Source organism: Topomyia yanbarensis, chromosome 3 (genome assembly GCF_030247195.1).
Source record: "Topomyia yanbarensis strain Yona2022 chromosome 3, ASM3024719v1, whole genome shotgun sequence".
Classification (NCBI taxonomy): Eukaryota; Metazoa; Arthropoda; class Insecta; order Diptera; family Culicidae; genus Topomyia; species Topomyia yanbarensis.
The window spans coordinates 55138028-55154660 of record NC_080672.1 but is presented as its reverse complement, the minus strand read 5'-3'; the positions used below and the strand labels follow the sequence as shown (position 1 = coordinate 55154660).

General features: G+C 32.4%; 1 protein-coding gene across 6 annotated transcripts in view; it reads left to right on the top strand.

The window, feature by feature from the left end:
• The window catches only part of LOC131693670 (6-phosphofructo-2-kinase/fructose-2,6-bisphosphatase), an 81717-nt gene extending 74125 nt beyond the window's left edge, over window positions 1-7592 (top strand). For 2 of the 6 annotated variants that reach the window (XM_058981704.1, XM_058981709.1), the window contains exon 9: window positions 6007-6482. In XM_058981704.1, the coding sequence (XP_058837687.1) occupies window positions 6007-6093 (87 nt within the window). In that variant the 3' untranslated portion in view covers window positions 6094-6482. Of the gene's footprint in view, window positions 1-6006; window positions 6484-6507; window positions 7255-7490 lie in introns of those variants that run through there. The other 4 variants (XM_058981706.1, XM_058981705.1, XM_058981708.1 and 1 more) reach the window with 4 other exon arrangements.
• The last annotated feature ends 9041 nt before the right edge of the window (window positions 7593-16633 follow it).

The window sequence follows — 16633 nt, the reverse complement described above, 5'->3', positions numbered from 1 at the left end:
ACTTTAAGGCTCAAGTTTTTTGAAAATTTAAGTTCTAAAATTTGAAGATTTATGTATCTAGAAAACTAACAGTTAAAAAATTATAAAATTCATGTTCTAAAAATTTAAGAATTCAATCATTTTAGGATTTGAAAAATCGGAAGTTGTTCAAAAAATTGAAAACTTGGATATTTAAAAATTAAACATTCAAAGATTTAAGAATTTGAATATTTATACATCTAAAAAATTTGAAATTTAGGGGAATAAAAATTTAAATGTTTTAAATATTAAAAATTTAAGAATCCAAAATTTGAAAATTTACACATCTAAAAATTTTAAAAACTTGAAATTTAAAAATCCATGGAATTTTAAAATTAAAAATCTAAAGGTTTTCAGATTTTTATTATAATTTTATTTATTTTTTTGTGTGAAAATTGGAAGATTTTAAATTTCAAAGATTTAAAAAATTACTGATAACTTAATTTTCAAAAGTTTAAAATTTAAATGTTTAAAAAATTTAAAACTCGAGGATTAAAAAAACTCAAAAATATAAAAATTTGAGGATTTAGAAATCTGGAACTTTAAAAATTTAAGAATTCAAAAATTTAAGAATTCAAAAATTTAAAGATATAAAAATTTGAAAAACAAGGATAAACATATTTAAAAATTTGTTCTGATATTTAAAAATTTAAGAACTCAAAACTTTCACAATGAAAATTTAAAGATTTAAGGTTTTAAAATTTAAAGTAAATAGTAAAATCCAAAAATTAAAAATTTGTGGATTTAAAAATTTTAAACTTTAAAAACTTTCAAAGATTTGGAAATTCAAAACTAAAAATTGAAATATTTAAAAATTTAAGTTCTGAAATATAAAAATTTAGGAGCTCAAGTATTTCAAAAATTAAAAATTATAAGGCATGAAAAATATACAAATCTCATGATTTAAAAATTTAAAAATATTAAACAAATTGAAGATACAAAATTTAAAGATTTTGGAATTTATAAATATAAAAATTTATGCATTAAAAAATTAAGAATTTGAATATTAAAACATATAAAATTTAATAAATCTAAAAATAAACTATTTAAAAAATTTAAATTAAAGTTTAAAAATTCAAGCAATTAATTTTAAAATTTTAGTGATGAATTTATTTAAGAAGATAAAAATTTAAATATTCAAATTTATGAAGTGTTTCAGCTTGAAAATTTAAAATTTGAAGTTTAAAGTATTTAAAAATCTGTCGGTTTTAAAATTTTAAAGTAGGTATTTTTAAAACATAGAAATTTAAAAATTTTAGGATTTAAAAATATAAGTTTTAAAAATATAAAAATTAAAATATTTAAGAATTGAAAAATTCTAAAATCAAAAATCCAAAAATTTCTAAACCTGAATTTTTAAAATCTTTAAATTTTTAAATTAAATTTAAAAATTTAAAATCTTCAGATTCTTAAATTTTTAAATATTAAAATATTTAAGAATCTGAAAATTTTAAATTTAATTTAAAAATTTGAAAATTATATTTTTAAACTTATACAAAAATTTAAATATTTGGAATTTAAATTTTGAAAAATATGAGAAAAAATATATACCTAAAAATTTAAATTTGAAAATTTGAATATCTAAGAATTTAAAAAAAATCCAAAAATTTGAAGATATTTTTTTTCTAATTTTACTTAATTATTACTTACTTTAACTTTTGTGCGAAAATTGGATTTAAAAAATTACCGATGACTAAAATACTGAGATTTGAAAATTTAAATGCTCAAAAATTTTAAAATTCAGGGATTACAAATTTGAAAATACACAAATTTTAAAATTTAGGAATTTGAAAATTTGGGAATTTAAAAATTCAACGGTTCGGAACGGATCAAAAATCTTTCAAATACTAAACCTTTTAGAACATCAAAAATACACAAATTTAATGATTTGAAAATTTAAAAATATAAAATATGAAACATAAAGATTTAAAAATTAAAGGGATCAAAATTTAAAGATTTAGAAATTTGAAAATATAAAAATGCATGCATTCAAAATTGCAGAATTTAAAAATTAAAATATATAAAATTTGAACAATCTGAGAAATAAAAATTTGATTCAAAAAATTCAAAATTTTAAAGATTCACAGAATTAAGAATTAGGAGCTTTAAAATTTGAATGTTCAAATATTGCAGAATTTGAAAAAAATAGGATTCAAATTTTATTAAAAATTTTAAATTTGAAGATTTAAGTATTTAAAAATTTAAATATTCATCTTTTAAAAATCAGGAAATTTAAAAATTCAGGGATTAAAAAATAAAGATTTAAGGCCCTATACATTTAAGAATTTAAAAATATAACAATTTTAACATTTAAGTATTCAAAAATTTAAAAACTGGGATATTTAAAAATTTAAATTTTCAAAAATTCCAGATGTATATATCTAAGAATTTAAAGATTCATGAATTTAAATGTTTAAAAATTTAAATATTTCAAAATTTAAAAAGTCAACCTTAAATATTTGAAAATTTAAAAATCTAAACATTTGAAATTTGTCTTAAAAATTTAAATGGTTGAAAATTTAAATATAATAATAATTTGAGAATTCAAAAATAAAAAACTTTAAAAATTTTGATATTTTCGAATTCAAAAACTTTGATTAAATATCTAAAAAAAAATAATTTATATTTAAGAATTTATATTTATGAAAATTTTAAGATCGAAACTTTAAAAATTTAAGAATTTAGGAATGCACAAATTTGATAATTCAAAGATTTAAAAAATTAATGAAAATTTAATGATTAAAAATTAAAAAAAATTGAAAAATAGTTTTTGCTTAATTTGATGATTTAAGAATTTAAAATTTAAAAATTTTGAAACTAAATGATATAACAATTCAAAAAAATGAAAGTTTGAAGATTCAAACATTTAAAAATTTAAATTTAGGAATCTTGGAAATTTAAAAATTTAGACAATCAAAAATTTAAAAAAAATTGAATTTCCAAAATTACAAAACTTAAATATTTAAAAAATTGAAATATACGAAATTTTAAAGATTTCGATGTTTGTATATGAAATATTATAAACCTAAAAATTTAAAAATTCAAGTGCTTAAAAATTTAAAGATTCGAAAACATAAATATTAAAGAATGTAAAAATTAAAAAAAAATTAATATTGAAAGGTTTACAAATTGAATATTTCAAAATATAAATATTTAAAAATTCGAAAATTTGAAATTACATATGTCTAAAAATTGAAAAATTTAAAAGTTAAGATGATTGAAAATTTTAAAGCCAAAGAATTTAAAAGTTTATAAATTTAATAATACAGTAAAGACCAGATTTTATCGGCCCTCGATTTGGAAGCTTTTTGACCCGATTTTGTCAGCCTCATATGAAAATTAATAGTTGATAGTTTGATGGGTTCTAGCAGACGAACCTAATTGAATTCAAGTAAACCCTTTCTTAAGCATATTTTCCTTATTTTAGAGATCCGAAATATGCAAAAGAATATTTTCATTTTTTTTTTTAATTTTGCGCTGTCAGACCCCTTAAGGGAGATTTAAACTAAATAATCGGAAAGGGTTATGAGGCTACACCTAGGGGCTAATAAAAAAATATTGTCAGAGATTCGGTTTATTAAAAGAAAGAAAAAAATGAAAAATTAGATACATTGAAATTCAAGAATTTAAATATTTAGAAATTTTAGCATTTAAAATTTCAAGTTTAAATATTTCATAATTTGAACATCTAGAAATTTCAAAATCTAAGAATTTAAAAGTTTGAAGATTTATAAATTTAAACATATAAAAAATCAAAAACTTTCAAAAATTAGTTTTGAGAGTTCAAAAATTTCAAACTTTAAAAATGCAAGAATTTAATATTTGGAAATTTTTATGTTTTAACATTCAGATTTACAAACATTTAAAAATTTAATATCTTTAAAATTAATTAGTTTTTACACAAAAAGTTCAATAACTCTGTAACGGTTGAGATTTGATGGTATGTGTAGAACAACTTTTTTCTCCAAATATGGCAGTCTATCACCCCCCGAGAGATTCTTAACCATGAACCAAACACCCTGTATAAAAATTTAAAGATTTTGCAATTTTCCAATCAAAAAATCGAAGTGTTTGAAATTTTTAACATGTCCATGAAAGAGGATATTCGTGGAATTCTGCATTCATCTACGTTCGCGGGGAGCTCAAACAATTTTATAAATAAACACAAACACATAGACTGCCGGAAACCTTCCCGAATCACGTATTGAAGAATCCACTATATTCGGAATACTTAATAGTAATTTATATGTCTTGTACAGGTTCAATGATGCTGATTTTTGTCGTAGAATCAGCTGATGCGTTACATATTTCTAGGGGTTTCATCGAAATCATGGTTGGAGAAGTTGAAAGCAGTTCGTGATTTCAATCGCGCGAACTCCAGGGTCATGTCTAATCACTATACGTGCGATTTTCATCTCTTTCGTATCGGGCTCACTGATAGTAAACTATGCATTTGTGGCAAGGTTCGCCAAGACATCGAGCACGTTGTTTGGACGTGTTCAGAATGTCAGGGTTTCAGGTCGCAGTTAGAAGATTTCCCGAAGTAAACCGCCCAATGTCTCTACTCGCGATATCTTGCCAAGCCAGGATCATGTCGTTGATCTATTATTTTTTTAAATCGCAAATATGCTTATGTTGAATTCAGGATCTGGGATCTTTCTAGTCAATTACTTCTTAGAAGTAGAAACTTTATATCTTCGTTTTGATTGCATATATCAGCTATCGAACAGCCCGACTTAGCTCTTTTCACATTCAGCGTGAGTTGCCAGCGACGTTAAACATAGCAATGCTTACATGCTTCGTGTACCGATAAAAATTTCATGCACTCACCAGCCAAGTATAAAACAGAGTCGGTGTTCCTTCTTTTGAATGTAAAGAATAATGTTCAAATCTAATAAAGAGTTATTCACGATAGTACAAAAAATCGTAACTGAAGAAGACAGGATTTTGTCCATAATTGTGCTGTTTCATAGCTTGACAATTCGAGTGAAAGCATAAAAACCGATATATACGATTTCTTGATGAAAAATGGTAAAGTTTTAAGTGAAGTTACCGAAAAATACCCCAAAGTTCCCATTCAACTCTTCATTAAGACGAGAAAGTGAAACTAATTCCAAAGTCATCGCTAGCGCAATTTGGAGCAAATATAAAAATCCTAAATTTCCATGTCACAATGCTTCCAAATTTTTCGGATATTGGTGGGTTAAACTCAATAGGTATGGATTTGACTCATGCAAAAAGTGGCCACACTGCTGTTGAGCATATGTAGTAGTTCGGTTTCTTGTTCGGATGGAACAGTCCGCCAGTCAGAAACTAAACCTGTTGATATTTTAAGGATATTTGTGTGATCCTCGATGCCGAGGGGATGTCCGTTGCCATGCATTTTAAAACTCTAACACATTTTATCCAAACCCGGGCCGTGGTATCCAGTAGCCGCGGTTGTGACTTTAGAAGCAGAGTACGATCACTGTCGCCAATGCGATAATCATGTGTTTTTTCTGAGACGTCATTATATTCCATTCGTAATGGTTTGTGCATTGGACCGGAGTCCCAAGGGTTGCAGGTTCGAATGCTGTCTCTGGGTGAATTTTTTTTTCACATAATTGCTTTCGCTTAACTCGTCATTTCGATCTGTTTTTTCCGTTGTATACCACTAAATAGTTTCTTATATGATTTTGAAGCAATTTTAAATTGTTGAACTGAATAATCTTTTCAATTTCGAACGCCTTCAGGCCCATATGATGTGATCTTAATACCGACGTTCCAATAACTTACACCATTTACACTGTATTATTGTATTGTTTTGTTCGGACTAACACTGCAACCGTCCCATTTACTAATCGCATCCCCTAACTCACTCGAAGTCGTTTCCGAGCTAACGGGTGCAGAGACCAGTTTGGCTTCAACTGATCGAACCCATTCCCCAGTGTAGAAGAAAAATAAAACACGTTCCCCAATCTACCCGTTGTATGTTCCCCTTCATTGCAGATATCAGACGATTCATTCGGTAGCGACACTAGTTACAACGGCGACCAATCTCCCCTATCATCACGAAATGGCACTTGCTCACGATAAGTCACAAACAAAAACAAAATTGACACACAATTAGTAAAAAGGTCAGGTTTCGACTATTGAAGAAAGTTTTAACAGGACATATTATTCCGTTTTATCAAAAGGTGTTTTCTGTAGCAGATCAACATGTGTTAATAATAGTATGTTTTATGTGCTATGAGCGAAATTTGTCAAGATCATTAATAATTAGGTGTTAAGATACGAATAAGCTAAAGTTAAATCATTTTTTAAAATAACATGTTTTCATATACTTTAATATTTTGGCAATAAACTTATATTTTACAATCGAAAATCGTTATCATCCTGTAAATTGTAAATAAACCACATCAATAACTGAACGGAAGGGACAAAACCTAGTTGTGTTAACACTGAACCACTGTACTCTAACCTCTGCCAAAAACAATCGTCATTTTTCAGGTTGCCGGCTCTTTGGATGAAAAGTTTCTCGCCCGGAGGCTAAGCGATGTACGACTGGAATAAATTAGCCCCTCCCCCCTCGCTTTCAGTTTGGCCACGGAACAGGAAATTTACCTTCGTGTGTGATCAGCGCATCGAATCGCAGCCGTACATAATTGCGTGTTCCATTGAATGTTCGCGCGTGTGCATGTGTGACAAGTGTTGGGAGTGAATGTGAAATATGTCTCAGTACTTCACCCATATGCTTATAGTTTATTACAAATGAAGCGATTTTATGTACTATAATCACAATTGTTTTTGTTTAGCATTTATAGTTTCGTAACATTACTGATTGTGAGTCTTGTCATTTTCCCCCTAGAAACTGATAAGTAAAAACTCTGAAAGAGTTAAAATCCAATTACAGGACTTGACAATTTTACAATACAAAACAAAAACAGAAAATATACTAGCTTTGGTGTACATTTACAGAAATCCCTTTTGTAAAATTTATTATTACAATGTATAAGACAAAGCCTACATGAACTAGCTTAAACTTATATAAGTTTATCCCAAAACAACAAAACGAAAAGACATTGTGTGGTTATTAATCTAGCGGTCAGTGGACTCACAAACTCTACCAATCCAAACTAAAAAAGAGAGACCATAATTAGTGTATAAGATAGTACGTTTTTATGTAATTTAATCCAGCTGAATGATAATTATAGGCATAGTGCAAATAAAACATCCAAAAGAGATAAGATCTCGAAACGCATGCTTTGGTGAAGGGTGCGAAAAGAAAGAAAAGTCCCGCTCTCCGACAGCATTCCGGACGTTTGTTTATGCGACAAGTGTTCCAATATGAGTCTCTCAAACTGACCTTTTGTGTCACTTATGTACCTAAGATTTTTGCATGCCAAACGTCACCAGTGTCTGGAATTTGTATCATTAGATGGCTCCTTATCCCTTAACTTAATGTGTTTCTTTTTCTAAATATCCTCTTTCAGAAGGTCCACCTAGAAACGATAACCGATTTAATAGAGGAACAATGGGATTGAAAACAGGTAACGTGTCTGTTTGCGAAAAATATAGTACTAAAATTGTAGAAATTTTTCTCTTGATCCGAAATATTCATTGCCGTTTTTCTTTCGTTACTTTTCTGCTTGGCTCAGATAACATTGATACTGAAGGACACATCAAATATCCTCACGGAAAAACCGCTGTAGACAATAACCTATTGCGATTTTTTTTTCTTAAAAATTTGGATAGAAGCATATTAGAGTGTATTGTTTATATTGAATTTTAAATTAAAGCTCTTTACTCTTCTTTTATTTCGCTAAACCAGAAGTCGCCATCTTTGATTTCAAAATGGCGTCAAAAATCAATTTCTGGCATCTACTCTTCAAGACCATTCCGAAAATACCCCTATTGATTGGGTTATAACGAATTTCGCTAAACCGGAAATCACCATCTTGCATTTCAAAATGCCGTCAAAAATCAATTTCTGGCACCTACTCTTCAAGTCCATTCCGAAAATACCCATATTGTTGGGGTGCGGGCCATAAGGAGTCGTCCAGACCCGTCTCTTCCATCTTTCCGAAAATCTTCTAAGTCTTTTGCATTCAATATTTTTGCAAAAACCGCGTTAATTGCGAAATCCGTACAAAAAAAACTTCCAAAAATATTCTAGTCTTTTGCTCAGTTTTTTACGCGGATTTTCGAATTAACGCGGTTTTTACGCAGATTTTCCAATAAACGCGGTTTTCTTACGCAGTACGTATCCCCCGCGCAAAAAAACTGGGTGTAAATTAATAGTTTGTTCTTTAGGCAGAGCCTAGAATTCCTGTTTATACGAGGGTAAACATTTTATATATTTGTTGCATTTTGTTTGGATTCCTTCAATATGATCCTTAAAAGTGAGCTTTTTATCGTAAATCAAATCCAAGTATTTAACTTGATCTGACTACGTTAAATTCAAACCATTAAATTTAATAATATGGTTATGATTTGGTTTAAGAGAAGAAGCTCTTATGCGGAACACAATCAATTGTGTTTTTGTCGCATTAGTGGAAATTTTCCATTTTTTCAGGTTTCAGGTGAAAATATTCAGGCTTCGTTGCAGGCGACTGCAGATAATACGAAGCCTCCTACCAGTGGCTGAGATGCTAGTATCTTCACAGAAAAGTGATTTTTTACAGCCTGCGGGTAGATTTGGAAGATCAGAGGTAAAAATATTGTATAGGATTGGTGCGACGCTTGATCCTTGAGGGACGCCTGCTTTAACGGGTAGCTTATTAGATTTACAATTCTGATAAGAAACCTGTAGGGTACGGTTAGTAAGATAATTTTAATTATCTTTATTATGTAAATTGGAAAATTGAAATCCCATATTTTGGCAATTGGGTCATTAAATGAGAAAAAAATATTTTTTTTATATACATCGATAAAGCTGATTTTCGTGATTACAACAATGTTTTTTCCAACTCAAGAAACGTGAAAATAAAATTTAAAATAAAGAAATATGTTGACTAGAAAAACTCTAGAAAGAGAACTGCGGAGAGAAAAACAGCATTTTTGGCAACGTATACCCCGGCATTGTATGGCAACATGTCTAATGTTATAAGGATAGGCAATGTTCGATTGGATTCGTTTTTTGACAGCTAAACCCGAATCCAATCGATACAAAATGGAGTCTCCGTAGTTCTCTTTCTAGAGTTTTTCTAATGTTGACAGTCTGGTTTTGACACTATCAGAAGCATTTGACATATCGAATTTCACGACAAATGATGCCATGTCAGAAAAAAATAATACATGTTTTTCCGGTTTTCTCGCAGGGTTATTTTCATGTGACATTAACACCATCCAATGCATATAGTTTTTTTCATTTTGAGTGTTGTCTTGATAGGCCAGATGCAAACAACCTCAGTTTTCCTGTGTATGGTTGCCAAGTTTACATAAGATTTATTTAAAAAAAAAAAACAAAAAAATCGTTTTTACGTATTACAATGACATTTTTTGAAACTATGTTATACTATGTATATTGGACCCAAAATTTATCGAATGGAACGGGAAACTATATATAGCTTAATGACCCAATTAAACTTTTGTGCCAAACACTGTCGAAAGCTTTTTCGATGTCTAGAAGAGCAGTGGAATAGCCCTCTGAGATATTTGCCTTTATCATGTTAGTAACTCTCACAAGTTGATGAGTAGTTGAATGTCCAATACGAAATCGAAACTGCTCGGGTAGAAAAATAAAATTCTTATTGATATGTGACATCATACTAGTTAGGATGATTTTTTCAAATAATTTACTAATAGAAGAGAGTAAACTAATCGGTCGATAGCTAGATGCTTCTGCTGGGTTTTTATCTGGCTTCAAAATAGGAATAACCTTGGCATTTTTCCATCTTTCAGGAAAGTATGCTAATTCAAAACATTTCTTGAATATTTTGACCATGTATCTCATGGTGATTTCGGGAAGGTTTTTAAGAAGAATGTTGAAAATTCCATCATAACCTGGAGCCTTCATATTTTTTAACTTTTTCATGATGGATTTGATCTCATCATAGTTTGTATCAACAATCTCGTCTAGAGACAATACTTGATTTGAAACGTTTTCATATTTTTATGAGACTTCGTTTTCAATTGGACTCACAACATTGAGATTAAAATTATGGACGCTTTCAAATTGCTGAGCAAGTCTTCGAGTTTTTTCTTCGTTTGTAAGAAGTATGTGGTCACCTTCCTTTAAAACTGGAATTGGTTTCTGAGGTTTCTCAAGAACCTTAGAAAGTTTCCAGAAAGGTTTAGAATATGGGTTTATTTGTTCAACCTCTTTCGCGAAATTTTCATTTCTTAAGACTGTGAATCTATGTTTAATTTCTTTTTGTAGATCCATATAAATACATTTCATAGCAGGATCACGAGAACGTTGATATTGACGCCTTCGAACATTCTTCAAGCGAATCAGAAGTTGAAGATCGTCGTCAATAATAGTTTTAATACTCAAATTTTATCTGTGTTGTTGGTACTGATAAATTTCTAGCATCAACCATAGAATTTCTTAGATTTCACAATGCCGTATCAATGTCAGCTATATTTTGTAAATCATGATCATGATTAAAATTATTCTAAATATAAATTTTGTACCCTTCCCAATTCGCTTTGTGATAATTGAATACTGAGCTAATAAGATTGGAAACAGCTTCTTGAGAAAGTGAAAAAGTTACTGGAAGGTGATCAGAATCAAAGTCAGCATGTGTAATCAATTCGCTACAAAGGTGACTTTGATCTGTCAAAACCAAATCAATTGTTGATGGATTCCTTACAGACGAATAGCACGTAGGACCATTCGGGGACAAAATTGAATAATAACCAGCAGAGCAATCATTAAAAAGTAGTTTACCGTTGGAATTGCTTTGAGCATTATTCCAGGCTCGGTTTTTGGCGTTAAAATCGCCGATTATGAAGAATTTCGGCCGATTTCTTTTTTGTAAGTCTCCTTTCGAGAAATTAATTTGCAGGCCAGTGCACTGAAAAGGCAAATAGGCTGCAGCAATAAAAATGATACCAAGATCGGTTTCAACTTCGATACCCAAACTCTCGATCACCTTGGTGTCAAGGGACGGTGTAACAGAATGTATGATCCTGCGATTCCTCCGCCTGATCCAACAATTCGATCAAAACGATGAATAACAAAATTAGAGTTACTCTTCAATTCAATATTTGGTTTTAAAAAAAATTCGGTCACAACGGCTATATGCACATTATGTATCCTCAAGAAGTTGAAAAATTCGTCTTCGCACCTTTTTTAATGAATGCGCATTCCAATTTAATAAATTTAAATGATTATTTAAAGTCATTATTAAACTTTAATTTCATTACAATTTTGTTAGCAAATCCCCACCCCGCTTGAAAAGCTTCAAACATGGATGTAGAATATAACATAGCAAACATCATAGGTAACATAGATTCTTGCAAGTATTTTAATTTTTCTTCCGTTACGCTACCTAGATCCATTGGACTAAAGGAAGCGTTGGGTGCAAACGAGTTTGTAGGCGTGGTAGTGGTAGCCGTTATTTTGGCCTTGTTACCTGCCACGGAAGCATAACATGACACACCATTGTAGGATGGTGTGACGGAGATAGGTAGAGAAGTTGTTAATCTATTTTGAAGCGGACTAACACGTTTGGACTTTGTTTTCTTGAAGTGTACCTGAAGAAGTAGGTAAATTGTTTATTTGATGTTTTTGTTGCCTAGAACGAGAATTTACAATTTTTTCTCGAGCAGGACCAGCCCAGAAATTCGATTTGTGGTTTTCGCTACAATTAGCGCATTTGAAACTTTTTTTGGCTTTTTGTACCGAACAAGTATCTTTTGTGTGTGATTTATCACCACAGATCATACATTTGGAATCCAAATGACAATTTTTTGTGCCGTGCCCAAAGCCTTGGCATCTACGACACTCGGTCAGATTTTGAATTCTAGCTCCATATCGTCTAGAAAACGTGCTTTTTCTAATACTTTCAAACTATTAACCTCAGTGTGGTTAAAATGAATTAAATAAAGCTCCTGGATAATTCCAGAGCCAGGGTAGAATTTTACAATAGCATTTACCCTACAAACAGTCATAAAACAATAAATATTATAGTTATTACTGTTTCAACATTGTTCGATGCCATGTTCTCACAGTAGATTTACAATAAAGTTTCATGTAACTATAAATTTCACTGCTCAGCAAAAAAACTGTTACAGTGCATTCACATTAAATTTTACTGTTCTTGAGAAAAAATGTATGGAGAAAAATTGATTTTTTAATGTTAAGGACATTATACATGCGAGCTACAACATAGCTGCTACGCCGTACACACCCCTCTCCCCTGCCTAACCATGTATCTGACATGAGCAAATATAAAAATACTTTTTTCAACACACTAACCTTGCTGGTGTGCCACGAAACTGCTACTTAAGGAAGCTAGAACATTTTCCTATACAATCAATCCGAGTTTTTGACGGAATGCCATCTATAGCTCCTATTTTGTGCGAAAATATCACCCCTCTCCACTGGGGGTTTCTTTTCGAAACACTTTTATTTTTCTTCTCGTTTTCATTGCACTTTTTCAAATGCACTTTATTCACACACCACTGCAAAAACAATCGCGAAACTTTAATCGTTTACTAACAAAACTTCAAATTTTCTGCCAATGTGCAGATGACCAAAGGAACACTCTCATTTGTGCGTTTGAATTTTCACTTCAGATTTCAGTGTTTCTCAATGTAAACAAGCGAGTCGGTGCCTAGCAACGTGGCTTCCACATATCTTCACCTTAAGATACATAACTACCCCCTTTTGCACTGTAAAAATCTATTTTACATTGAAATTTACTGTAAAAACGTTAAAGTTTATTGTTTTTGTATTGTGACATAACACTAAAACTTACTGTAAATTGTTGTAAAATTACTCTACTGTCACAGTGAAAATCGTGGTTTTGTTACTGCACATTTCTATTCGGGAGCGTACTGGCGTATTATCGCCGCTAGCCTTTCTCTTCATAAGAATAACTTGTGAAGGATCTAGTAAATCTTTCAATTCGTTGGATATTTCATCCAAACTTTGACCTTGTAGTAGCTCTTTCAAGACAGCCTTGAATATCTGTCTTGAAATCATATGAATAAAATTTATATAATCTCAGGGTAAGATACTGGAGTAGTCGTTTGTGGCCAATCAATTCCTTCGCTGTAAGTCGACATTCTCCTCTTCGGCCAATCTGAAAAGAGACTTTCACGTCCGGAAGGAACGTCGAAAGCTCAGTTCGAAAGGCTTTGAAGTCGGAAATAATCACTGTTATAGGCGGAGGTGATTGCGTTTTCTTCTCATTGGCATTATGCACAATGCGAGGAAATTTACAAATTTCATCAGCTTCACATTCGGATAAAACATCTAATGAGTTGCTGCAATCAATTGAATTTTCGGGTGGAGAAGATACCCTTCTCCGTTTAGTTTTAATTTTTGGCACACGGCCTTCCTGGGAGGACCCAGACATGTTGGAAGAATTAAATATTTCTTTAGGATGAATTATTCTTGGAAAATGTTTTTGTCTTGAAAAAGACCGATTGAGTAGAAAAAGTAGGTAGTCTTGAGAAAGACTGATCGAGCGAAAATATAGGTAGTCTTGAGAAAGACTGTTGGTGTTGAAAAACTCTAGGTAAACCAGGAGTTATCAAGATTTGTGACCGGGACGAACGAAGGTTCAAGTCGGTATAAACGTTGTTTTTGGCCATAGACCGTTTGCACAAAAACGCGTAGCTGAGAAATTGATACGCTGCCGTACGTGATACAGTGGTAATTCCAAAGATACAAACATGGTCTGTGTTAAACTACAGAGGCCCAATTACCAGTTTTACTATTTATATTCCCAAAAAACGCTATCGCATTCAATAAAATGCTAAAGCTTTTTCCCCGGATATACATTTTACAGAAAGTACCAATTCCCAGAAAATTTATCTCCAGAAAACACCAAAGCACAGATAAATTTCTCCCAGAAAACCAAAATCCAGAAATATGCATTAATTTCGATTTTAGAACAGATTAAAAACAATCTTGAATCAACCACTATGTTTAAGTATACCGGGAAGACGAGAAGTTCACAAATTTGCTTGCAAGATTTATTTTATTTTCATTTTGCAGCGTTTAGTGGGGCAATGAGAGCGCAAGTCAGTCGAAGGCCGATGAAAGGAGGGGTAATGGCAGAATGGTCTATGCAGACCATAAAAAACGCCATGAGAGAAGATCATGGCGTGGGTTAATTAATTGATGTATGCTTGACGAATAATTGCACTGCATTGAACAGTACTACTGTTGGCCGTTCAGAAATTAATATATCCATAAGGTTTGATATCAAATGTACTTTGTGAATATGTGATGCCAATTTATAAGTGTTAAAAAGATCACTTTATCCCGTGGTTTTATCAAGTTTGTGAGACCGCGACCTCAGATGCGCGTGGGAGATCGCGAAAAGTTCAACCGTTTGTATGTTCTCGTGTTTGTCGCGTATGCCAGAACGTATGTGATTTCGCGTGTATAAATCCGATTTTGAAACTGTGTGGCCGTATGCGCGTGTGATCTTGAATGATCGCGTGAATTTGACCGTTCAGGTACTAGAAGAGAGTTCTTCCATAACACTAGAGTTCGCGGTCACGTTTCCATGGAATGTGTTGTCTAGTGGATATGAGCCTCATTTTTTTATTGGTCCAACTGAAGGCATGAATCTAGGCTGTTAAGAACGAGGGCAGGGACTTCCGGACGTGACCGGTTCATGATCGCGCGAGCGGTGGGTTCTTGGCGAGATCGCAGGTGTAAGTATGTGTGGATGATTGCAATTTCATGTTCGCGTTTGTAATCCGGTTTGTGGAATGAGCTAGCGGCGTTTGTACGTTTTGAATGAAATATTGTGAGTGTACATGAGAAAATATGCAATTGATTGTGTTAGTGAGTGTTCAGCACTTTATTCCTTTACCTATTTACTATCTGTTTATTCGCCACAAGTCCATAAAAAATAGAGGCACCACAACAGAAAAACCTTCCCAGAAAGTGCAAAACACGTCCGTACTACAGAAAGAACGACTCGGTCATCAAATTTGCTTGCAAGATTTATTTGCGTAAAAATTCAAAGAACGGCTCATGTTTGAAAATAGCAATCAATCCCGATGTTCGAGCAAACCGGGCATACGCGATGATCACCTGTTTGCTTGCGAGGATCAGCCGCATACGACGACTGATTTTCAGCAGTTTTACATCATTTCAGTTCCTTGAGTTAAGTAACTTTACCACATGACCTTACTTACTATTATTTAAAAATCCATCAGTAAGTGCTACGCACAACACAGTTTCATTCTAGAAAAACTCTAGTAAGAGAACTGCGGAGAGAAAAACAGCATTTTTGGCATCGTATGCCCCGGCATTGTATGGCAACACGTCCAATGTTATAAGGATAGGCAATGTTCGATTGGATTCGTTTTTTGACAGCTAAACGCGAATCCAATCGATCCAAAATGGAGTCTCCGCAGTTCTCTTTCAAGAGTTTTTCTATTTCATTCTATTCTATCCCAGGAAGAGGCAGGGCGAGGAGGAGGGGTACCACCTCCAACGATTGTTGCCAAATCAACTTCTTTTATCCAAAGGGAAGCAATCAAAATTAAATACCGCCTCTGGCACAAGATATTGAATCAATTTTCGATGTCTATAAGTATTTCTCAATTAGAGGTGTGCGCCGATGCATTTTTAATCGGCGGCGGCGTAAGCGACATTTTTGGTCGGCGGCGGCGGCGTTGGCGGCGTCACGCCGTTGGACCCTATCGGCGGCGGCGCGCCGGCGTGTGTCGGCGTGACGAATATTGACGCCTATGTAACCTAAAAAAAATTCTTAACAGTACAATTCCTTTCTGAAATTTTCGGTTTCTATTGTAACAGACTTCGCAGCACATACAAACAAACGTTACAGCTTGAAGAAAATCTAAAAAAATCATCGTCCACGATGTACTAGCGACATCTCTTGAACACATTGCACAAAATGTAATTCTCGCAACAATATCTATTTTTTTTTCAACTGAAGCTCCAATAGTGCCCACCCTGCTTGCCAAATGCAAGATAATAAATGAAAGGTGGAACTATTTTTACAGTTGTAAAATTTGAAGAACAAAATAGAAAAATTGTCGATGTCGCATACTACGACTTCGCATGAAATAATGATTGCAATGGACAAATTTGAAGAATGCAGAGTGTTGGAGACAACTAAACTGGAGGGATGGCAACTCTGCCCTGCCATCCGCCACTCTCTGCGCTAGGCTCTCTAGTGACAGTCTTGCTGTCACTCCGAGATGCCGCCATAAGCGGAAACCACTTATCAACCAGTCAGTCATCAGTCAGTCCGTTGAGCACATGCTCTTTATTTTAACCTTTCGTTATTAAAAGTATTTTATGTAGTCTGTACGCGAGTGTCTTTTATTTGATCAACAAGACTCCTGACCTGCCCGCGCACAGGGCTACAACAGTGGCGACGAGTATATTGGCGGATATTTGGTGAAATTTCGATTCACGAAAAGTAACCTCAAAATTCCGTCACCCCCGCGTAAAAAACGGAGAAGAAGC